The 25,657-nt window shown below is 41.8% G+C and overlaps 1 protein-coding gene across 6 annotated transcripts; it reads right to left on the minus strand.

The window, feature by feature from the left end:
• Positions 1–584: 584 nt before the first annotated feature.
• Positions 585–23,601, minus strand: jus (julius seizure). 6 transcript variants are annotated; one of them, XM_017143553.3, is made up of 7 exons: positions 23,466–23,601; positions 10,286–10,977; positions 7,731–7,883; positions 6,270–6,410; positions 6,060–6,174; positions 5,188–5,375; positions 585–2,359 (listed from the first exon to the last, which is right to left on the minus strand). In XM_017143553.3, the coding sequence occupies exons 2-7, from the start codon at positions 10,830–10,832 to the stop codon at positions 2,103–2,105; spliced, it is 1,401 nt and encodes a 466-aa protein (XP_016999042.2). In that variant the 5' UTR covers positions 10,833–10,977; positions 23,466–23,601; the 3' UTR covers positions 585–2,102. The 6 variants fall into 6 exon arrangements, with proteins under 6 accessions (XP_016999042.2, XP_016999041.2, XP_016999040.2 ...); XM_017143552.3 differs by having other exon boundaries at positions 5,179–5,375; XM_017143551.3 differs by lacking the exon at positions 585–2,359 and adding an exon at positions 3,570–3,951.
• Positions 23,602–25,657: the final 2,056 nt, after the last annotated feature.

Here is a 25,657-nt window from a genome sequence, read left to right on the forward strand (position 1 = left end):
CATTTGATTCTAGATGTATAATATTAGCATTACAAGAATTCGCTTCATATATAAAATTTTTGTTTTCCTTTGGTAGAGTGTAAATGAATTTATCGCATTCGGTTTGGTAGCAGTTTTTCACGAAACTTTAATACAAGTTCATATAATAGTTGTATGTAGTTGTTGTGTATAATGTAAATATTAAAGTAAATAAAGCATATTCATGTATGTATATAATTGGTTTTAAAATATTCTTTTCTTACGCTCGTCATTGGTTTAGCTTATTTAAAATTCGCTTAAAGTCTGCCTTCAACAATATTTGATGTAAATAGAAAAATCAGTGATTCATTTATTTGTATTCTCTTTTATAATTAGTTGTAATATACTCTAAATCTTTTGTGCTTAGATGTAAGTGTTTTGCGGTTGGTAAAAACAAAGTTAGACCTTGAAATTCTTCCCCAAATTCCAAAGCCTAGATTGTTTTATTGAATGCCCTTTAGAATGTATGTAAATAAGTAACTAGATTTGGTTGTCCTAGAAATAAGATTGTTTGTTTGCTCATTTGGTTTTAAGAAAAATTCGATGCTTTAATAAAATTGTTTTCGTTTTTTTTTTAAGTTTTCCTTTTTTTACTCTAGTTGTAATTGTTTAGCTAGAAGTTCTCAAGCAACTTTAAGATTTTTTCGCTTTACGTTTATTTGTATCATGTATTCATTTGGTATTCTCACAGTTAAGCTTCTTTGATTGAGCACAAAAGCAAATGAGAATCGTCTGTTTTTGGGGGCAACAACTAAACCTTATCAATATCGATTTCTATTCCTACTATGGCTATAACTTGGAGATCCGTTGCCCGATTGTAGTTCGACCTTCGCATTAGACAGACCCGGAAATCTTCCCCTATTCCCGACTAGCCCAATACACTGCCCGAAAATACTCGGCCCCGATCTGCAATGTGCGGTGTGAGATTGTAAAAAGGCTGTCGAAACGAAATAAAACTCAGCATAAAATCTACGTTGCTTTTAAGTTCGAACTGAAACTTCAAATCATATTGTTCAACTGGAAGTCAATTTAGATTTTGGACTCTTGGCGAGCTTGTATAATCATTATCCTTAATATCATGTTGTGAGTGTTCCCTAAAATTTGCTCAGCTAGTTGTTAAAAAATATAGGTACTCCTTTTCAGTATCCCCTACATCCGAACCTACACTATGTTCGAGAACCGAAAGTAAATACCGAAAACGAGAATAACGTGAACGTGCGTGCTTCGCAATGAAACGCATATTTTGATTATAAAATATGGTCCCGAGGTTGTTAAATATTTCTTCAACTTGGTTTGTCATCGATTCTGTTTCTGGGTAATAACATCCATCTGTGGGAGCTAGAGCGGCAATTGGATCTATAATATAAGTATAGATAAGGCGTTGTATCAGCGGTTTGCATTTGGTTTCTTTTTCTGCCAATTAATCGCATCTTTGGCCACGATGCAGTGCCTCCGATGGCTGGCTATAGAACACTACGATTGAGATCTTGCCCAAGGTTTCCTCTACGCTGTGCTTTTGTTTTTGAATCCTTAAAGCCTTTAACCCAAAGCTTAGTTATATAACTGCATTACAATATGTTATTTAAATTTATAAAGTTTTTCTCTTTCGGTTTTTTCGCTTTTCTTTCTTTTTTTTTTTGTTTTTTTGGTTGAAAAAAAGAGTAGTATGAATTTGTTATGCAAGGTTTTTTTCAATTATTTTTTACGGTGTAGTCGTACGTAAGTAATTCATTTAGCATTGTTCTGGGTGTATGTGTGTGTGTTTTTCTTTTATATGCTCCCTATTTATATAATAAGTATATAATTGGTTTGGTTAAAAAATTTCCATTAATTGCAAAAATTGTCTTTGTCAAAAAGAGTCGAACAATGGCCTCGTGTGTGTTGGTTTTTTGTGTGTTGGTTGCCGGGGCCACGCCCCTTTCGGGAGCGGACCCGCCTTATTATCGCGTGCATATATCGTGACTATATGTTTGGTTTTTTCTTCTTTGCATTTCGTGTCCAGTGTTCGTGTGTCAGAGAGTTAGCCAGTTAATCTTGCCTAAACCATCATGCTTTATACTTGAAATTTTCGATCCTGCTCCTCTTTACTTGTGTCCCGGCTCGATGATCTCCACGGTCACGCTCTCGGCCACCGGGTTCGTGGTGATGTTGGTGATCAGCGACTGGTCCTGCGGCGACTGCGGCTGCTCCTTCGGCTGCTGGTGGCCATGTGGGTGGTGCTGGCGATGGGCGGATCCGTGGCGCTCGTGGTGGGCCACCTTGCCGGGAGCCACTGAGTTGCTGCGATTGGAGCGCACCGAGGCGGCCGATGCATTGCTGCCATGCGACTCCGAATGGGATCCTGTGGGGAAGATTGGATGGCCATCCGAAGGAAAGGGGATGAGTTTCTGGGGGCTAAGGATCTCAGCTACACGCTACTCGGATAACCGGTTGAAGGGAAGTTATCGTTGGCATCACAGGACAACAGCAATGTGGTCAACGGAGGCCCGACCTCGAGTGGAGTGACCCACTGGATCCATCGAGTCCCCCTTTCTACGTGGAATGTTCTAGGTAAAGCAGTCGATCGAAGGAGTTAACAATGATTTCTTTATAATTTTTAGATTTTTTATAATATTTAAATTAAATCACCTAAAAACTCCTTCGATCGCTTACTGCCTTTTAAAGTTATTTATCTTAAAAAAGCCGGTTTAGGAAACTATAGATAGGTAGCCGTGCTAGAAAGGAAATAAACCAAAGCGGAAACGGAACTCAAAAGGGATGCTGCAATGGATCAGAGTAGGTTAGAAAGAGAGAAAGATTTGATGAGGTTTGGTATCGAGTATCGAGTATCTACGATCGTATATTCTTGTTTCTGTAGCGGATCGTGTCTGCATCTTGGTCTGCTTTTGTATCTTTGGGTGTCTTCTAAGGAGGCTTAGTACTGGGTGTGTGGTGGAAGTTGGAGTAGTAGTAGTACATACAGGTAAACCGCAACTCTCGACTACGGATTAAGACTAGGGTAACAACACTTCGAGCCAACGAGAACAACAACAAGAACAACGACTACGAGTACACCGGGAAAAAGACGTTATGAAATCGTGTATAGAAAAACTATTCATAATTTAAAATAGCTAGTTGTTTAATTAAGGATCTTAAGTTTGAGTAAGTTTAATAATATTGCATAAAATAAGTTCGGAATTATAGAAGAGAGAAGTATTACAACACCTTGAGATATCACTAAAACAATAATATTTTACTTTTAAAGAATACTCATAAGAATTACTAGACTTTAAAAATCAAATACCAAGACATCTTCCGACTTCAGCTAACGTGATTTCCCCGAGTGTAAGATTACAACTGTTTGGACACAACTTTCGCTAGACAAGACATCAACTTTACGAGTACACTACGCAGACTGTCAACGATTTGGGTGGGTTCTTTTTGGGGGAGTGGGAGTGGGAGTGGGTGTGGGTTTGCTTTCAGGTCTGCCTACCTCTTTGGACCCTGATATGGATGCATTTGTTTTTAGCGTTTTCTGAGTGTGATACGTTTGCGGACATACACAGATATGTAGGTATGGCGGGGTGATCTAGAGCTCTGCTGCCGTAGAACTCTAGAGCTCTAGAACTCCGACCACGGACTGGTGGTGGTGGTGGCTTTGGCGGTGTTGGTGGTGCTAATGGCGTTGCCCCATGGTTGGTGGCTGCTGGTGACCCGCCGTCGGCGGGGGCGTGGGCGTGGGCGAGGGCGTGGCCGAGGCAGCGTACGTTGCGGTGGCATTCGTGGCCGTCATTGTGCTGGCCGTGGTCGTTGGCACGTAGGGCAGAAAGTGGCTGTGGACCAGGTTGTGCTGGCTGGCGGCACTCGGATGCTCCAGGAGTCTCGAGCAGGTGGACACATCGCTCACCCGCGAGTCACTCGACCGTGTGTTGCTCTTCGAGCGGATCATTCGTCCTTTTTTGTGTTCGGTTTTATTTGTGTTTTCAGTTTCAGTTTGTTTCGTGTTTGTTTGTTTGTTTGTTTTGGGGGGAATGAGCGGTTGGATACGTTTAATATTTCGCCTTTAGCTGGGGCACGCGACATCGAGTCAGTGGGTTAATTGGGTGGTTTCGGTGGTTGGGTGGCTGGTTGGTTGGTTGGTTGGTTGGTGGGGGCGCAAAACTCAAACAAGAATATAAATAACCCAAAAAAGGTAATTTCAAACAACTGTCCGCTGGGCTTAGCACACCAACAATTATCACCGTAATGGCGTTGAGTAAAACGGTTCTTAAACTGTCCGTCAAATTGATTGAGCCCCCCGAAGAGTTGTTGTTCCTGTTTCGCCAGTCTTTAGTCTTTAGCCGAAAATAAGGTGGCGAATATGGCCAGATAGTCGATACTATGCTGCCCAGCGCACTAGTTGCGGGTAAAAACCATAAGGAGAATGGGTAAAAATAAAAATGTTTATTTCCTGAAGCTTCCTTAATTATTTTTTTACAGATTTAAATGTATAGTTATAATCATTTCTCAATCGTTTGAAGCATTATTATTTTTATTAACGAATGGAGTTTATGTTTGGTAATATTTTATGATAACAGTTTATAAATCAAAAGGTTGACTCGGAAAGCAGGCAAAAAGTATACCATTCCATTCCAGGTTTTTAAATGAATTTAGCATGCTGAAGGGATCTTAACTTCTTTAGTCTTCATTAGACGAACAATATTAGAATTTTATATTGAAATCCTATACTGAAATCCTGTCTACCACTGTACCATCGATAGCTTTCAATAACACTTTCAATAATATCGAGTTGCATGGGGGTTTCGCCTTGTTTCTTTCACACTCCCATCACGTTTTTCGCGTACATCCACACCCCCGGGTGACTTTAGTTTAGTTGGCTGGATGATTTTGTACGTTTTTTGTTTGGTGACTGACTGATCAATTGGCTGACTGACTGACTGACTGATTGATTGACTGGATAAGTAAGTATTCGGGGGTCTCTCTCTTTCTCTGTTCGTATAGTTTTTGGCTGTAAGAAGAGAGTTCCGCAAGTTGACGAGTCGAAAATAAGGGGAAACGAATCGGAAAAATGTAGAAAAAGTAGAAATGGAAAAACAAGAAACGGAAAAATGCAATCGCGGAGGACCGGAGACCAGAGACTGGCGGAGGCTGACCATCGTCTGGGGGGCATGGAATACAAACCTGTCTTACCTAGCGACGGATTGGGGGAGTGGGGCCGCAGGGAGGCCATGCTGGGCTGCCGGGAGGGAGCCCGCACCGACATCCTGGATCCCCGGCGCTCCTGCCCGTGGAGCAGCTTGCTATCCCGCAGCAGGGAGACGTTCATCAGGCGAGGATTGGGCGTGTTGAAGATGGTCCGGTTCTCCCGCCAGCGAGCTCTGCAAAATTACGGCCAGGAATTAGTCACATTTCACGGCTCCGCGGTTTATCATCATCATTATCCGGTTTATGCGGGGCAAAACAAGCGGGGGTGTAATTGTGCAAAGATATGGATGTATTTATGGGGGCCATGGTTACTCCAACTTAATGCCAATTAATGCAGAAATGCTGTTTATTAGACTGGAAATTAATTGGTGCTCGAATTCTGTATCGCCTGCCAACCACAAATTAATGAAGCCCCATCAAAGCATCGACAGGCCAATTGACCCAGTTTATTGACAAGCCAACGGATGAGCTGGTTGAACTTAAGATTAGGGGTCTTTGATTTTCGATGCAAATATGGCTAAGGAGTTGTCAAGATATGAGATATATGTATCCGTTCAAAAAGGTTTTAAATATTATAGAATTTTATATGATATAGGTATTAAACTTAAAGGAATAAGCAAATCCTTTAGGTTACCTTTCGTAACACATTTTACTTTTTCTAGCTCCTTGGACATATTCACAAATAAATACCCATTATTCGTGCAGTCAAGCGATACGATATCCTTAATGGTCTGTGACTGTTGGCTTAGCCCAGATTTAAAGCTTAAACTATTTGCGTGGGCGTGGGTGTGTGGGTGTGTGGGTGTGTGACTGTGGGGGCGATGAGGATGAAGATGTTTGCATTGCAATTTACTCACTGGCTAAACAATCGCAGGACGACACAAATAATAACAAACATCAATGCCATTCCTACCAGCACGCCAATCATGGCCGGATCGATGTAGGTCTCGGGTCCCCTCTTGTCCTGGCGCCCTGCAAAATGGCCAAATGGCAAAAGGACAAACAACACAGCCCCATTAACCATAAGCAGTGCCGGCTTAATGTCTACTTGCTACTCGACCACCGACCTTTGCACTCCACGGACCCGTCCTTGGCCCAAATGGGCGACATCTCGAACCGGCAGATGCAGCGCCCATCCCGGCATTCCGTCTGGAAGTATCGCATCTCGCACTGCTCGTTGAAGAAGCAGGACTCGTTCACGGCGGCCTCTGCAGGGGGATTATGGAAGAGAAAAATGGGTAGAGAGAAGACCATAAGGAATCAGTTGAGTTGACATGAGTCATGATATGTACAGATACAGGAAAAATGTGTTCCTGTTTAGGGTTAATAGAATTTTTAAAAATATTCTTTATATTTTTGTAGGTACCTATTTGGTTTAAGAATGTATTTTTATGGCAGTTCGAGAATTACTTTTCAATAACCAACAAAAAAAAAGGTATTTTCTCGGAAACAAAGCAAAAAATAATGCGAATTTAGAATGACATACCGCGTTGAGTTCGTATAAAATTGCCAATAGATTGGCATTCAAATTTGAATTTTTAAATTTTTTTCCCAAAGAAAGACAGTTATTTAAGAGAAAAAAAATATCTACACAAAACTGTTATAATTTGCTAGATATATGGTTCTATATTTATCCAGGAATGAACACTTTCAGTTCGAAATTTCCATTTACTTTTTCATCTAGTGAGTAAATTTATCTTTGGGCTAAGTAAATGTCTTGGAACACTATTTACATGGGTAACTATTAAATCCATTTTAAGTTACTGACATTTTCAAGTTAAAACCCTGCTTTTTTTCAGTGACCAGTAAACAAGCGACAACAGGCGAGTGAGACCATATCAGGAAAAATATTTCCCGGCTGTCGCGGCTGTTTGCGGATTGATTTAATGGCTGATTGAAGTGCGATATGGCCGGGGCGGATTGACTTTCCGCCGCTTCGTCCACTCGGCTGACAAATATTATCGTGGAGCAGCCGAGGCGGAGGGCTGGTCTCTGAGACCCGGCGACACTGCACCGGTCGTAGGGGATTACGATACTTGGAGATTGCAGATTGAAGATACTTGGCCAGGGAGCCAAGAGACCACTGAGACTTCTGACTGACTGACTGGCTGTCAGCCACGTCGATGATCAATGGCCGGGAGATTTTGGGCCCGGAATTACAGTTTAGTCACGCCCATAAAAATAGATCTTCGGCTGTCAGCGGTTTTGCCGTCCGATCCCCAGCCATAAATACGCATTCGGAATGTCCCAGCGATTTGATTATAATTTACAGTGTGCCACGCGGGGGAATATGTATTATAATTATGTCAGATGTGCATTAGTTGCAGTTTGCTGCCACCCCCCTGCGGCGGCTGCCAAGTTCCTATTTTAATTTACAGATTTTCCGTCAGCGGCCCGCAATCAAGACAATTTCACTTTGCTGCCACAGCAGCTTTCTTGACTCTTTTTTAATGAAAACTTGGCAGGTTGACAGCAGGGAAAAACAGGAAAAAATGTTAGAGGGAAAAGGTTTCCAGTAATGGCCTTACCTTTGCCACATTTGTCAATGTGATTGGTGACGGGCAGATCCTCGGTGCACTGGCAGGACTTCTTCTTGGGATCGCAAATGGAGCCGGGGAAGCCGCATTCCAGGGTATTATCGCACTTGTCCCCGAACTTCTTCTGGCCACGGCTGGCATAATCTATCGAGAAAAAGAGGATAGGGAAAGGATATTGCGGTTACGTCAACCTGACTAATCCCATGGGTAAAATTTGTAATGAAACCGCTGCTAGAAAACTTTCGATTCGCCACTGTGCATATCAATAAAAAATAAAAGCTGGCACACAAACTTTCTGCGAAATGCTTTCCAAATCCCCCGACGACTTGGGGGCAGATTAAAATGTAAATTCTTTAGCAGCCTTCGAGGTGTTTGTGTGTGCTGCTGGTTTCTTTTTCGCTTTTCACTTTTTTGTTTTTCACCCGTGTGTGTTTTTCCCCCGAGCATACATACTTCGGTGCACTTGAGCCTGCCCGGCTAGGAATCCTTCATTAACTTTGAATGGAATGAAAACACTCGAGTCGGCAGTGAGTTGCGTTTGCGGCCCTTCACATCTTAATTAAGCTCTTGGGAGCAACTCTACGGCATGTGGATTCCATGGATTCCGTGGATTCCGGGGATTCCGGGGTTTCCCCACCCGGCAAAAAAAATCTCAGCCAAGGGTTAGGCCCTCCCTTTTCCACCTTTAATTCTGTTGATACTCCGGCCCCATAATTACCGGGCCCAAAAGCCAAGACCAAGACCAAAACCAAAACCAAGAACATAAGGCAGCGGATGCGCCGACATTTAAGCCAACGGAAGTGAAAAGACAAAACAAAATGGCAGCTCATGCACAAACGGGTGCGCCATTTTCCATTTTCCAGTTCATGCCCATGTGCCAGTATTAGTGGTAGTATTCTTGTGCCATGGGGCGGGCTCTATTTGCTTGCGGTTTATTTTTAAATGCACTGGCTATGAATAGGTTTCTAGTTTGCGAGGGGCTGCGAAAAATGAATGCTAATGCGACTAATGGTGGGCTTTTCAGCAATGCTAGACCGCCGGATACCCAAGTGGAAATATCGCTCATATCTCGAGGGCAGTCACTTCTATAGTTATACAATTTGATATGATATCTGAATAGTTACCCAGTATTATATTGTAGTGTAAAATAGGTATACTTTTTTATTGATCAAGTATTAATTGAAAATTTGTAGTTAAGAAAGTTAATAATGGTTAGCATTTAAGGGCTAAAATGTTATTCGATTAAATCCTTGAAAATATTTATTATTTCTTTTATTTTCTCTTCGCTTTGGGAATTTACAATTTTTTAGAATTGCGAAGGTCAAGCGACTGCCCCATTTTGGGTTAACCCATCTGCAGCTATTACTTATGCATCAAGTGCCAAGCCACATCAATCGACCCCGTGGTACCCTCCACTTGCAGCCTGCCAAGAGGAAACCCAGCTGCCGCAGCACAAAGCTTTGCTTACGTTTTTTCCCCAGATGAGTTTTATTTGGTTTTGGTTTCCGTGGCGCTGCAGCCCCGGCGAGGAAATTCTGTGCTCTGTGAAAGTGTTGACAAAGTGGCTGCCTGGGGGCTCTGCTGTGGACCATGTCCGTGACCCGAGGCCAACCTTTGATGGCCAGAGTGGAAGCCACTGGCTGTGGCCCCACCAAAAAGCGATTACCCAATGGCCAGACTCGAGCCATATTTCACCCGCCGTGGAAGGCCCTAAAATCTGACTACAAATTGCACATGTCAGGCGAGAGCCGAGGGCCCCATATTAAACAGAGCCGGCATTTATAATTAACCAAACTGGGCCGAGCCATTAAAGCCAACTTTGCTTATTTCGGCACCATCATTAGGCCTCCTCGACGAACTGGGTACTAGGAAAAAAAAGCCATGCGAGTACATGGAAAACTTTTCACATTCCGACTAGCACACATTGCAGACAGGCCATTTAAGTTTTGGATGAGAAAACTACTCTAATGCTCGAAGGGATGAGGACGAAGCACGAACCCAAGCACATTGCCTTAGAAGCTTTCAGCAAATGGGATAACAAAAAGGCAAGGAAATTATATAAGGAATTCCTGTATTGTATGGCAGTCTGAAAAGCGCTTAAAGGCACACAGCTTCCAAGGATTAAGTTTATTAAAAAGCAGAAAGGATGTGAACTCAGTTCAAGGTAAGAACTAAACAAGCAAAACATATTTCAGGAATCTTTTAATGTACAGTGCTGAGGTAAAAATATTAAAAAGACCTTTATTACACGTCCTAACACGCATCTTTAAAGTTTGTACTCCTTTTAAAAAGGAGACTATGACAGGCCCTTTTCAAGACTCTTAGAATTAAATGCCACTGTAGAGCTTATGCAATTGCAATGGAATTGCCGCCAGCCAGAGGAACAAAAGGCTGTCAAGGCAGCCAGCATACAAATGAGCATATGACACCTCGATGACGACGACGCCATTTTGCAGTCTATGTATATCGCATTCCTAAATGAGGCTAAGCCCATCGTAATCCCGCTGCCTGGTGCAGCATCCTTATCTGGGCCTTGGACTACTTACCGAACTCTGGCGTTGTCGTCTCCGGACCCGCACTAAAGGCATTCACGGCAAAGAAATTATCGCCGTCATCGCCGAGCGTCAGCGGCGGCAGCAGGGCAATAACGGAAATCAGGCACAGGACCAGACCGTTAAGGCGCTCCCAGCCCGCACCCATCATCCGCCGGCCGTGCTTCATCGGAAGTCGAAGGCCAAGGCTCTTCCGCTGATGCCCCACGTTGGGCGCCATTAATATGGTATGCGTTTTCGCGGCGGTGGTGGTAGCTATCCCCTTGCCTCTGCCTCTGCCTCCAGTTGTTTTTCTGGGCGTGGGTGTTGTTGATGTTGTTCTCTCTGGTTTGAGGACCAAGTTGACTTGGCAATTGTTGCTGCTGCTGCTGCTGTGGTTGGTGGTCAAACACTCAGCGTCTGTGGCCTCGTCGTCTTCATCAGCTGGCTGCTGTTGCTGTGTCTCACATGTTTCGCGGGTCTCGCGCCTCAGGGGCTGGCGGCCCTTGAACGTGGCAGCTCCTTGACGGGGCCGGGGCTCTAGAGCCCCATCTAATCTCATATTACTCGATCGTCGTCGTGCTCCTCATCCATGCTGCTCCGACTATATCAATTTGCACACTATTGGCCTGGCTCCTCTGCTCCTGTTTTTGGTTTTTCTAGCTTGACTTTTTGCCCTCGTTTCCGGTTCACATCAAAGTCTGTCACTGCAAGAGGAAGAAGAAACGGAAAATGGTTTTGGGTTAGTTGGGTTTGGTTTTGGTGTTTGTTGTTCGGTAGTAGTTTTTGGCTGGGCGTTTCAATCAGGGGGACAAAGCCGGGCTAATCACTTTGCGGCGTGTGAAATTACAAACCGCTGTTGAAACAATTTCCGAAAGTGCCACCAAAAGTCTGTAACTGAAACCGAAATTGACACATAGTCTCGGCTCCACCCATGCCGCTGTCCAGTTGGCCAGAGCCAGGACGAAAACTGTCACTGGCTGTGGGCGGCTTTCTGGCCTTTTTGGCACTGCACAGCGAAATTGAGTGACGGCCAATTTGTGTGTCTATGACAGTTAATTGGATTAGGCGCACCCACAGCCGCCGGCCAACGGATATGGACGTTCAAATCCATTGTTGAGCCGAAAAATATTGCAGCATTTAATTAAAATCTATTTTCCATTATACTATTTAATGGCATGACAATGATTTGCGAGCTGTGGTTGCGCAGGACACGACCGAGCGTTAAATAAATCATGCATTTCGGAACATGCAACGCATGTTGGGCGACAAGTGGCGCTTGTTTAGTCAGCGATTATGGGCCATGTCAGGGTCTGTGGCCAAATTGTGGCATTCGTCTGCATATCTGGTCGAAACATGCACTCCAGGCCGGTCAAATAGTTACCTCAAGCCGAGAGCAACACAATTTATTGGCCAAAATAAACACAGAATTTCAGCATTAATAACAATCAAGTTAAGTGGCAGCTTAAGCTGAGAACTTAACAGCTATTGAGGCTCAACCACAATTATTTTAGGAAATTTATGCAGTCCACAGCAATCAAGATTTTAGTTATAACCAGGTGGAACAATAAACTGCAGTGCGGCTGAATAACGTGCAACCAAAACCACACAGTGGCCTTAATAAACACTGTTGCGGAGCATTAAAAACCATCCATTTTAAATGCGGCTTGTCTGCTTTTCATGTCTCAAAATGTCCCCACATCTATTTATAAAGATTTGTCAAAAGAATGCCAACCACAAGTATTTTTAGAAATTTGTCTACGTCCTTGGGGGGAAAAGTCTATTGTCTCAGGCTATTTTAGATATATATATAGTACAAGTTGAGGTAGTTCATTGTTTTTTTTTAGACACAAAGAAAAAACAAACTTTTTCCACACGGTTTTATTTCTAGGATCAATCCGAGCTTAAATTGAAATCCCTGAACCTACAGAAAGTACAAAAATGTCCGCAGTTCTATTTATAAAGATTTGCCAAAAATGAAGGGCTAATCGCAATTGTTTATGGAAACATACACTCATGAGGAGCGTCCTTGACAGGCAAATGCCTTTGTTCTGGGCCTTGGTTACCAGCCAAATGAGCCAGCTTTGCTGCTGATTTGAGAATAAATGCTTTCGGGCACCCAAAGGAGAGACTTTGCCAGGATTTTCCAGCCATGAAGAGGCAGACAGTGAAAATCCTCATTCGCTTGTAATTTATGCTCGCTCGCAGCGAATGCGTTACACAAATTCATCGGTTTAAGCCTTGGTTTGGGTTTTCCGTTACGATTACGATTGCGGATATGTCCTGCGAGGAGGAACTCGTAAACGCGTGACGCACTGAGGCGCAAATGATGTACGGGAAACATGTTGCATATTTATGCCGACATAAATGCACATATGTTATGCCCAAACCCCCCTTATTGGTAAACCGAGGAATTGTTTTTCGTTTTTCATAAATTCATGCGTTGTCAATTGGACGATGAGTATTCATTACACGGCGTATACGCAATATATTCCATGTGACTGCCTTTCGGGGGAACACGGGGACTTAAGAGGATGACAAAAGAGGATTGGGCACGGGCATGGTGATGTTGATGGGACAAATGCCTGACACATGAAAGGCAACCACGAACAAGGAAATTACAACCATAGTATCAGCAACAACAGCATCTGCCGCAACGGATGTCGTCCCAACTTTGCGGGTACAGTGAAAGTTCCCACACTATATCCACACTGCAATCCTGTCGAGTTTATCCGCTGCCACGAGCACAAGTTCAATTTGCTCACTAATTAGTAATTACTGGAGTAATGAAATCAAATTGGACTTCATTTCATGGCACTTCTTTGTTCGCTCTCCGCCTTTGTTTGCCGCTCGTCAGACACAGAGTTCACTGTACTCACAACACAAAGTGGGGTAACTTGCAAACTAACCAAGTACGTAAATTAAACATTTCTTACCAATAAAGTTTTTAATTAAGAATGTGATTGGGTGGGTGTGTCTTTATTTCGCTGTTTCATAAATACTTTTTAAAGAGGACTTCAAGATGTTTTCAAGATTTTAGCTTAAATTATATTTCTGTAAAAACAAATACTAATATTCCCTTGAATTTTTCGGTAAACTAAGTTAATTTTTGCCCAAGACTAGTCCTCACTGTAGCACGTGTGCCGTGTTCGTTTTGCCGGCGGCTGTACGAAATATTTTCGCCTGCGACAACGTGTCGTATGCGCAACGCAGAGGCCCACGCAGCGGAGGTTACCCTAATCAGGACGAGATCGTGCTAATTAACATGACACAAGCATAATTCATAAGGCAGGTGGATGGCTGATTCATCCCATCCCCCAGTTTCCAGTTTCCCAGGATATAATGTTTTGATGTGTGTGGGACGAGAATGGTCCAATAAATACTTTCGGAGCCCAGGAATAGCCATTGTTTTAGCATAAGCCTCAAGGACACGCGCTTAGGGGTGTAAAAGTAAGAAAATAAAACTACAAACAGTCGCAAAGAGCCAATTCAGAAATTCGTGCAATAAATTCAGCAAACAATGGCTAAGGACACACATGTGCCGAGCGCCCACGTGTGTGTGCGTGTGTGCCGTTCGAGTATTTGCAGTAACAACAATGCATAGCCAAACATACATGGCTAAGCCAAACAATGGGCCCTTCCACATGGCAAAGCCGGCGGAACGAGGGCAAACAGCGCCAGTCCAAGTGGGCTCGAGCTCCACAGACGCCGCCAAAACGAAACGCACTCTGGCTAAGCGCCAGCCGGATGGATACTCGGCTCGCAAAAGATACAGATACAGATGTAAACGCCGATACAGATACAGGGCAACTTCTTGAGGTGGAATCAGGAAATAAAGAAGGAAATAAAACTTTGGACGAGAAAAACACAAGGAATTCTTGTAAAACTATAAATTTTGAGTACAACAAAATAGTTTTTTAATTATTTTTACAAGATTAAGTAAGTATTTTTGGTGTATCCTAAAAATTAAATCTATTTTTCCCACATTTATTTATCCTTTTTATTTTTCCCTAGTTTGACATTGATCCACTTTTAATTTGGCTAATGAAAAGCGACATTTGCTTTATTAATTGGCACATTGAAATGCGACACAGAGCCAATGTAAACAGGAAAAAAGTGAATGCACCAAATATCGGTGACAGGATGGCATTGAAAAAAAGGGAAAGCCAATATTTACATCAATTGATTACTTTGCCTGCACGGGGAAAAAAGGTTTCACTTGTTACAAGTGCTAAAAAAAAGATTATAATATTTAAATTAGGGAAACACTACTGTACTTGGTGCATGCTAAACTTTATTGATTGCTGATGGGAGCAATCTAAGTGCAGAATCTAAAGACCAGAGCCAAAATGCAGTTCGCTTCGCATATTTTAAGCGGCCCTCCATCGATTGAGGCCAGAATCTTTGCGAATGCGTGCCATTACAGCAATTATTTGCCAAGATTTATGTGCTCGGAACAAATGGCCTGGCATTTGGCACACACAAGCACAACCACAGACACCGAGAGACAAGAGGCAAGAGGCAGTCAGTGACTCGGACAAAGGACCAAGGGACGAAGACGGATAACCACACCATTGCTCTTGGCCAACCAAAACGACACCCACACAAAGGCCCCTCGATGTGCCATTTAATGGGCTCCAAGATTCGGCCAAACTAATAGAATCTGCTCTTATTTTATTTGAGGAACCCACACACTCGCGTCCCCGAAATAAATCCAGCTTGCGGCTACAATTCAATGATTAAATCAATATTTCAATGTCCGAAATGAAGTCAAATCGATTAGGGACAATGAATTTTCCTCAGCTCAAGTAAAAGCATTAGTTTGAAAAATATTCAAGGATTCACTTCCTTAGCAGAAAATAAACATAAACTAAGCAAAATAAAGTCAATTATTTGTTTACAGCTCTCACTTCATTTAGCCATATATTCGTTTGCAGCACAAACCGCAAACTCAAACCAATCCAATCTTAAGCCTCAATAATTAAATCAATGTTCTACCTTCCAACGAGACCTCAATTTGGGGCCAGTGATTGAATTGGAATTTTCAGAATTAATTAAACCCCAGTCAGATATGAAAGTATGACGGTATGAAGGTAAAAATGCTGAGAGCAATGAAATTTGCTAATTGGATTGCCCTCAACTCTTGCAAATTTCAGTGTGGCAAATTGAATGCGTTCCGACCCGCGGGGAATCGCTCTGAATTTTCTGGCGCTGTCGATGGCGATGGCGAAAATTAAACCCAAATGAAATGGGCGATTGAGCAATCAGTGGGCAAGAACATCGCATCGATTCGAGTCGATTACAGGTCATTGGATGGCGTTCCTTTGTCCTGGTCTCCAGATGCATTTCTGTGGCCACGCTCCATGAATCAGACCCCCGAGGCTCACTTCCCTTTTGCGAAGGTGGAGTAATGAAATTGAAAATAACGAAAGTTGTCCTGGCACTTTAATTGTCGGAGGTCCTAAACAAACTCCCTCAGTGCGCGCTGTTATTTCTATTAAAAACTTGTTTTGCCGTTGAATTACTTTTGAAATGAAATTGCACGCTCCTTTGAGCTTCCTAATAGAATTACCAACTGCGACAGAAAAAGAAGTATATATTAATATGAAAATTCGCTAGTTAATTCGTGACTCATTCCATTTCACTTGCCACGTAAAATCCGATCCATTTACCCTCGCTTACTCTGCGGCAGACGGCATAGTGTGAGTAATGCTTATCGCATTCATGGCTAAATTACGTTACATTTAGTTTTATATTTCAAATGCTCCCCAAGCGAAAAGCTGTGTGTGTGTGTGTGTGCGAATAGCGTATATTAAAACTCAATTAAATATCGCATGTTGTCAAATTGCCCATCGCAGTATGCAGCAAACGAAAAGCAAGCTCGGAAAATTCCTGGCTGCTGTTGCTTCGCTGCGCCTCATTATGAATTAATTTGGGCTCGCATTTCATTCGGGCGGCGGGAAAGACCCGGATTACTAAGTGGATATACGAATGCCGGGCCAAATATGAATGAATTATGATCGCTGGAACGGGCCGAAACTGTTGAACTTCGAGGCAGTTGTCGCAGACGCAGGTGGATGTTTCTGTAGATGGAGCCTTCGCAGGATTTGGGGCCATTGGAGGCGCCCTGGTTCGCTTTCGGTTGTCATTGGAAGGGCGATAAATAAAATGGCGAAAAATGCGAAATACAATAAAGTATTGCCAGCAACCAAACAAACAAAGGTTACAAAGTCACACTGATAGTAAAAATATGTCGGAACTGGCAACATGACCTTTGATTTCAGACAAAAGTCAATTTATTTTAGGGAAAAATATAAATGAAATATTATTTAAAATCATAGGGACAGACAAATGTTTATTTATATTTATTTCCCATTCCATTAGTGAGGTATTTTGAGATAAAACGAATATAATATGTTATTTAAGTTATATTTTTTAAATAAGAGTGAGTCCTAAAAATCTGCCAATAAGAAACAACTTAAAACAAAGTATAAAATATTAGAAAATCTATTTTTAGTTTCTAAAAGCACTCCGAATTAAATAAATTAATTTCTGTAATTAAGTTAGTTGTTTTCAGTGCACTGTGACGACGACGACGACAACAGCAAGGCGACTGGCGAGCGGAAATGGCGTGAGTTGTACACGTTGTAGGGGGCGTGAGTCGGTGCTCCCCGCCCCCTCTGTTTCATCCCCCATCGTTCAGCCCCCTAAAAGCAAACGCATTGAATCAAAGGAAATCACGAAACATGGCGTGGCAAGCGGCGGTTCCTGCACACTACCTTTGACTCCATACGAAAAGGGTAGCTGGCCTGGAAACTTCTGTGCCACCCCAGCGCCCAATTAGCCCACACCCTCCCACCCGCGAGGGTCGTGTCTTAAATACTGAAATACCGAAATACTGAAATACTGAAAGGCGAACAAAGAGCCGGCGAAGATTTGCAGCTTGTCTTGCCAGGCGGATGTATGTCCCATGCCCTTTGATAATAAATAAACTCGGGTCTTTGTCGTCGGGCGGCGCTTGCCTCTTGCCATTGTGCATTTCCGTTTCCGCTGGCAGAAAGGCGGGAAAACGAAAGGGGGAGGGGCAGGGGGATGAGGAAGTGGGGGCGAGTTCAATGTAAACGGATTTCCATCGAGTTGCCATTGCAATTGATTCCAGTTGTTGCCCGCAGTGGATGGCAGTCGATGGGCAACTTTTAACCTTTGCCGCCCTGACACATTATTTTATAAATAAATGGTTTGACTTTGCGCTTGCAGCTGTCAAATATATCTCGCAGTGCAAATGCCACATAGCAATCGTGTGCCATATCACCCATACGCCCTGTGTGTGTGTCGTATCACCCATACGACCGGTGTGCAGCCAGCCAAAAGCGAACCGAAACCGAATATGAGCCCGGTTAATGAGTTTCTAATGCACGCAACGAGGCGTTCAGTTGGGTGATTGTACAAAATCAGATATGTCAGCATGTCACACACCCAGGGCAATAATACATACACTTTGTGATTCATCTGCTGCCCCTTTGTCTGTGGCAAATTCGAAATGGGGGAAATGAGCGGATATCACCCGGCGTTCGATCTGCGGTGGCCCAGTTTCATTCTGGCGTCGATTTGCGGGGGCAATTTAAACTCAATTTCCCGAACAAAGGAAAATTCTGTGCCATTAAATTCGCTTGCCATGCAAAAAGCCATCAACAATGCATCCGAAGTCGCATTTGCAATCGCAGTGAAATTTCCAGTCCCAAACCGAGTGCACTTTGCCGGTGTCGGGCTAACGATGAATGTTGCAACTTGCAAATTCACCCACATTATAACATTATTCACGGCAATCAGACAGACAGATGGATAAAGTCAAGACTAGGCTTAAAATTCGGTGATACCTATAGTAAATGTGGTATTTCCATGTTCAAATATTTCCAGGTTTTTTAAAATAAAATAAAAATAAAATAAAATAAAATTATTTTTTTTTAATTTCAATAATAGCATTTTTGTGGATTTTTGTTAATACCTTTCTTAAAAAAATATGAAATCTATATATTAAGTGCCTCAAATAATTTAAAACCATTTTCCATATATAGAATAACTTGCCACTTTTCTATCCTGATTAGTGCAAATTGAGGCATACATACGCCCCATTAGATGCCCGAAATTGCACCATAAATCTGGATATACCCAATTGTACCCATCGATTTCTGTGCTCGGCAGGCAAATCTTTCTGCTTTTAGCCGTCGCTCGCCGGATGCGATTGCGGATGTGGCTGCGCTGGGATGGGGCTTCCAGGAATCGCATGAAAGTGCTGCAATATTTAACCTCTGCGTCGTGTGCAGGACACGTGCGAAAAATGGGGCTTGTGCACATGACACATACATATACAGGCTTCTCGCACATCCACTTGCAAGGCTAATGCGATTTTTCCCCAGCTTAAACACTGGGATCCATAAGCTCAGGAATCCATTTAGAACGCGAAGTGGCGCTAAGCGGCTGTCGTTGGCCGGCCATCGGTTATTTTAATTGCGCATAAAATGACTGGAACGCACACTCAATTGATCACGCACGGAAAATATGTACTACTTAAATGTATACTATAAATAGAACACGTTCTAAATGTTGGCTGGCACTGGGAAAAATAGTTAAAATTTAACCCTAAACTAATTAGAACCTTTATTATTTTCCTTATGAAAATTATGAGTTCACAAAAAATTAGAGAACAACATTTATAGTTAACATCTTCGCAAATTACCAATTTTAACTGCTTAATTTTTTTTGCACTCCACTTTTACTTCAGAGCGAACTTAAACACTTCATAAGCGTAGCTATACTGAAGTCGAATGTTTTCAACGAACTAATTCTGAATAAATTGCTGACTTTCCAAGACCCGCTTAGAAGCTTAGATAAGAGAATGTAGACTTAAATCTTCGATTCGTGGAATCCGGCTTTAATCGCGAACTTTGGAACTAAAAGCTTTGTCTCTAGACAAACCACAACCCACAACAAAAAATACTTATTCGAATATATGCTTACATATAAGTTATTGACTCAATCCACAAGTTCTATCCAGAAGATTTTCTAACGATTTACATCACCTTTGATTTTTTTAAAATTTTATAAACATAAAAAGCAATCGTGAAATTTTTATTTTGGAAGATTTTTTCGGAATTGACTGAACGAAGAAAAAGCTTTATTTTGCTTCTTATTATTTTATTATTTTGCTTTGAGAAAACAATTTCCTAACTTAATGCATTTCATGATGTTGAATATCTAGCAGATAATGTCGTAAAATATAACTCGTAGATTGCTATTCATCATATTTCACATGAATTGTTCTCCTAGTGTAGAATTCTTCCATTGGAAACCGAAGAGTCGGGGGTGATAGATTGGCATATGCACTTGCCATGACATGGTTAATGTGACAACGACTGTTTGCACAGTTTGCTTAATATTCCACACGTGCAGCCACATATATATACTACACACATATACAATGTACTGGGGGTCATAATGAGGGGCACTTGGCGGTGTCAGAAGTTCAGCCGCTCGACTCCTCGACTTCTCGACTCCTCGGGTCTGTGTGTCATCAGCAAAACGGGGCCAGTCGACTGCTGGCAATTGTATTATTTATCCTGGAGGTGGGACATACACACACTGAAAGCCCCAGAGATGGTCACTTCACCCACACAGGCTGGCATTTAGTTATCCTTAAGCTACTTACAGGACACATAAACACATTGTGAGGACGGCAAGGGGCTAAACGCAATTTACAGACTCACCTCAGCCAAATTAATTAGTGCAATTAAGCTAACTGCGCCTATGGGAGGAGCTGTCGACCCACGAAAGTCCGGGGCCCCGAGTATTTGCCCAAAAAATTAAGTATACGCAGCACTTAATCAGAAACTGCGGTTCCACTTCATTGGCATTCATGCTGACCCACCGAAAGCCAAAACTTTCGAGCGAAAGGATTCAAATGTCGAAGCGAAACGATTTTCCAGGCAGCCAAACGGCGGCGCGGGCACAAACAATTTATCTTCGCAGCTGAAGGAGCTGCTGGCCTATAAAAATGGCAATCATTATTATAGTCATGTACCAGGCAATGGGGCGTTACGGCAATCAACGCCAGCGTCCCAAGCAGGGCTCCATAAATAAGCGCACAATTTCAATTTTCAACAACGCCCCAAAGGAACTCGTACTCATACTCAAACTCAGACTCATGAATATGAAGCCCCTCGAAGAACCGGAGACAGACGCAGGCCGCATCAAAGATTATATGGTATGTGGTATATGAGGTATAGGGTATATGGAATGGTATGGTGTCTATTTAAATGCATATTTTAATAGCCATAAAGCGGGCAGCTCCTTGGGCTAAACGAGATGGGGAACCCGAAATGCCATCGGGCACACTTAAAGGCCTCCTCGGATACGGGTTCCGATTCCGATTCCAATTCCGAGTCGCATACGGATACGGATACTTGGCCAAGACAAGGCCGAATGCGCAACTAAAACAAGAGAAGCCTCGTACGGGAACGTAATATATAAATTATAAACGCAAACTGTGCGACAAGGATTTCTGGTTGGGTTTTCGGTTTGCTATATTACTTGTCTTATTTTCTTTTTTGCCCGCTTTTCCGCTTTTAGTATTATTTCAGCTGGTCGACATGCGATTTCGATGGCAAATGATTTTGCAGTTGCAGGCGGGGAAGGGGGAGGGGGAGGGGAGAGGGGTGAAAGGGCGACAAATCGAAGCATAAACGGGCAAAATCGAGGGGGAACCAATGGCACATGGTGCAAGTCGAAGGTCAAGGGTCATGCCGGCAGCAGTCGGATCTGCTCGAAATTTACTGCAACACTTGCTGCAACACTTGCCGCCCCAAAGGCATCTTTGTGGAATATATATGTGAACCTCTAGTACATTTATAGGCTGGATAGAAATTGATGACGTCTCCATCGAGGCAGTAGCTGCCACGCCCCGTTGCCTGCCTCTATTCGCTATCCCCAGACCCTCGATGTCATGCCGCATGCAGATTGTCGTGCAGCGAGTAAACGAAGTAACTGCAACTGCTGACACTTCACTGAGAAAATAAACATCCCAAAGGGCATATTTTCCTTAAAAATAAGAAAATTTAAAATTCATAAATCTTTTTAAATATATGATTTCACACTTTTATTTGAGGGTAAACCCAGCCAACATCCCTAACTAAAATTTAAAAAACCTATTCTCATTAAGAATAATATATCCTCTAATCTTCTTCTGTCCATATAAAATATTATATTACTATTATCAGTTTATTTCTTTTCAAAGACCATTTAAATAACCCTAATTTCATAAAATGTTGCATACTTTTAGAATCCAACTTATAAATTCCACAAATTACTGAAAGAGACTTTAGGCCTTACAGTTTTCGCTTAGTGTGTGCGACGGCAACTGCCGCAAAGTCTGTGTTACCCGGAATCGATCCGAAGGAGGAGCAGCGGAACTCGAGTCCTTATAACTTCACCCCACTGTGCATGTGTTGGTTATGATGCGAGTGTGTTAGTGGAGGCCAGACTATATGCCTATGCCGTATCCTTACGCCTATGAATATGCCACGCGATGTGATTGTGAATGCGAAAATGCGACGACGCCAAAGGAAAGTTGGAAGGACCCCGAGAGTCCGGGGTTTCAGCTCAGTTTCTGTTCGCTTTGGTTTGGTTTGGCATGGTTTGGTATGGTTCGGTTCGGTTTGGTTTGGCTGCTGGCTTCTGGGTTTTGGGTTCTGGCTACAAAGCTTCTGGGCCAGGATGACGTAGTCCTCCGGCTAAACTGTGTTAGTATGCCTGCCCTTCCGACTTGGGGTTGCACACACACTCAACGAAATACCCATACAAACGCACCGAGGGTGCGAAGGGGCATTAAATGGTTCGTGTTCCTCCCTTGCCTTCTTCCATTTTTTATATTTTTATTTTTGCCTCATCTCGCTCGTTTGTCGCCCATATTGGGGTCGCCTGACGGTTCATACTTTAAAAGCGCCATTTAGTCCGCAGCCAGCTAAATTATTAAAAGCAAATCCAACACAACACACACAGGCAGTTCATTAAATTCAATGTATGCAAAATAGCGGCAACAAATGCGGCAAAAGGCAATCTTGGCCCACCACATCGCCCACTCGACCATCCAGCTGTTGTCATTTTCCAGCCACGAGCCCCAAAAAAAGAGCGAAGTTTGCAAGACAAGCTCATCATAATCATATGCTTCCCAAATGCACAGAGGAAAAAGTAGCTAAAGGTATTTTAAATATAATATAATGTATCAACGGAGTTTCAACCGCTTGTTATTTCACCATATTTTCAAATTTCTTAATATTTTCAACATTTTTAAAGTTATATTGACAACACAAATCAAGTTTTTGAATTCCTTGTTCACAAAGATTAAATATCGCTCAAGTCTAATTTATAGGCGTATTTTGCATATATTTTATGACTTATGATTTTATTAAAATTCCCGAATAAAATATTTGGTGGCCTATTTATAGGCACTAGAACAATGAATGCTTTGAAATGGTTATAGCTTTATATCTATATCTCGATTTTCTATAAAAGAATTTTAATACTTTATTTGTAAGAAATGCGTCGAATAACTATTTCAGCCACAATATATAACTACTTCACCATCTCTTTTCTCTGTGTAGCAACTTTGCTGCGCAAATATGTTTCGCCAACTTCAATTTGTGTCCCAGGTAGTAAGTTTACAAGTGTATGTGTGTTTAAGGGGGCATGCCGTGTTGGTGTGTGAGTGTGCGTTGGTTTTTTATGCGTCACGTGAGAATTTCCTTTATTATTATTTGACTTGGCTGGCTTAGTACATATCACGTATACGCAACGTATAATTCCGCAGAAAGGCATTGATTTTTTTGATTTGCTTTCGGTTTCGCTATCGCCTTTCCCCCTTTTCGTTTATTACTTTGATTGCTTTTCACTTTTTTAAGCATGGATACTCTGCAGTTTGTGCTTTTCTTTGCCCTGCTCAAGCAGAAAAATATTTGCTCGCCTCGCTTTTTTTTTGGGTTTTCGTTTTTTGTTTGTGTTTGGCACTTTTTGGCATTATTTTCTTTTTTTTTCTTGTTGCACGCTGTTCGGTTCATCATCACAGACACACGCACACCATCGCACACTCACGCACACAGACGCGCGCGTAAAGAAATATACTACTAAAATACAAATTGCTCACAATTTCCTCTGCTCTAGTTAGTTGTTGTTGCTGCTTCTGCTGCCTCGCACTGTTTGATTTTCCCCCAGGGTTTTTCTCGGAAAATTCCACGACCACGCGCTACAACGTCTGACCACGTTCTGAATTTGATTTCACTCTGCCTTCGGTTGAAAATGCGAATGTCGTTGGTGAAAAGTCTTCGGCGAAAAGTCACCATCAGGCGGCAGCCGCTTTTCCTCTCACAGGACCTGCGCACTTCCTGCCTGCAGGTGACACACTTTTCCGCGCCAACCGTCGCCGATGAAGTGGATTTTCCGATCTCCCCTTTTTGTCCTTCCCCCCTCGCCCACAAAATCTACTATTTACATGGCACATCGGTTTAAGGCGGCTGGCAGTTTTCCTTCTTTTCCCTACTTTTTTGTACTTTAGTTTGAAGTGAATTTCGCATGCATTGCCCGGAGGATGAGTGCACGGTAAAAATCTCCAATCAATTTTTGTACTAGGAAATGGTTTTTGTAAAATAAAAAAAAATCGATTATTTTTAATAATATACAAGAGTCCAGCTTGAGACTTATCTGTTTAAATTTTTTTTTTCAAAGTCAAAGTATTTTACCAAAAGTATGTATAATTTTAAGATTATTTTTATTATACTTCTTAATTTATAGTCAGTAAAATCTGAAAGAACATTTTTAAGTTTCCTTTAAAAATATCATCTTACCAAAATTAATTTGTTTAGGTAGTTTATTTAAAAGTAAATTTTAGATAAATTGAAGAATTGCAAAAATACGAACTGAATGAAAGGCAATCTCATATCCTTTTTTATTAAAACATTTTCAGTTATTTTCCTCTCTGCCGCTTTACAAGAACTGGTGTGATGTGCCGCAAATGTCATTTTCAATGGCCGGATATTTTCGGGATGCTGTCGCCCAGTCCAGGGAGTTGAAAGTTCGCATTTGCCGCATCCATAATGAATGACATGTCCTTTCGGCCAGCCCCGTCTTTCGGTTAAAGTTAAGCTCCCCGGGTTAACTGACCTTTTGCAGTGCGGCTAACAAGAAATGCAAATAAAAGCCAATGCCCAATTGTAAAGTTCAGCTCTGTTTGCACTCCGGCTAAATGCAATCTAAAATAATATTTATCACATTTCTGCGCAAGCACATTTTCCAAAATGTAAACAATTTAATTTTGTGCACACAAACTTGCTGATTCTGGCATTTCCAATTTAAATATTTAACCGTACATTTTAATTAATGAAACGAGTTTAAAATTGTGTTTGCTCAAAGTGTGCGTGTGCCTGTATATCTAAGCAATAAAATAACGCTTTGGCCAGAAACGGTTTTAGTTTATTTTCACATTTAATAAATTAAAATTTGTGTGCCATTCGCTAGTTTTCTAAAGTACTTGAACGTGTGAGGTAAACTAAACGCAAAAAGCTAATTAAAGTGAGCACAAGCTAACACAGGAACACAAAATTAAACTTTGTAAAATTTCCACGAACCATTTCAAGTTTTCCATGATATTTGGGTGCTCCTGAGTAAAAGTCCCATACAAAATTATTTTCCATCACCTACAGGTTCCGCGGTATAGCTAAGAATACAAAAAACCGATGTTGGTCGACATTTTGAATTAAGTGGCCTATATAATTGGACTAACCTTTATTATTTTCGGTAGGACCTACTCTCAATACATCACGGCATTCCTAAAAAATAGTCCCCATTGTGAACCATTGCCCATGTCTTTGGAATTCGACGCCAAAGTTGAAAATCCCAAAATTGTAGAGATTTTTCTGATGTAAAAACAATTCTGAGGATTAAATCTTGAATGGAAGTAATTTTAACTATTCATTGTATCTATTGTTCATTGTATGCTTTAATTTCGGTTTAAAGCGTTTTCATGAGAATATTTTTTATTGGATTTCTTAGACTAATAAAACCTATTTTTTGATTTCATTATCTACTCCTAAATGTTGTCAAATTTTGAATAAGTCATGGCAACCTCTAGAACTAAGAAACTAAAGTACGTTCACTGAACATACATAGAAAAATGTAAGTGTTTACTCCCATTCTGTAGGATGCCTTGACTTTTTTAAAATTTGACAACATTTAGGAGTAGATAATGAAATAAAAAAATCGGTTTTATTAGTATAATAAATCCAATAAAAAATATTCTCATGAAAACGCTTTAAACCGAAATTAAAGCATACAATGAACAAT

The sequence above is a fragment of the Drosophila takahashii genome, chromosome 3R (assembly GCF_030179915.1).
Source record: "Drosophila takahashii strain IR98-3 E-12201 chromosome 3R, DtakHiC1v2, whole genome shotgun sequence".
NCBI lineage: Eukaryota > Metazoa > Arthropoda > Insecta > Diptera > Drosophilidae > Drosophila > Drosophila takahashii.

What these genes read in the sequence shown, in the direction of transcription:
- jus (XM_017143549.3), bottom strand. Translation starts at nt 10,832, where the DNA reads ATGAGATTAGATGGGGCTCTAGAGCCCCGGCCCCGTCAAGGAGCTGCC. An exon ending in CGGGTCCGTGGAGTGCAAAG is followed by an intron (nt 6,175 to 6,269) that starts GTCGGTGGTCGA and finishes GCCATTTTGCAG; the next exon opens with GGCGCCAGGACAAGAGGGGA. An exon ending in GTCCTGCGATTGTTTAGCCA is followed by an intron (nt 5,376 to 6,059) that starts GTGAGTAAATTG and finishes GTAATTTTGCAG; the next exon opens with AGCTCGCTGGCGGGAGAACC.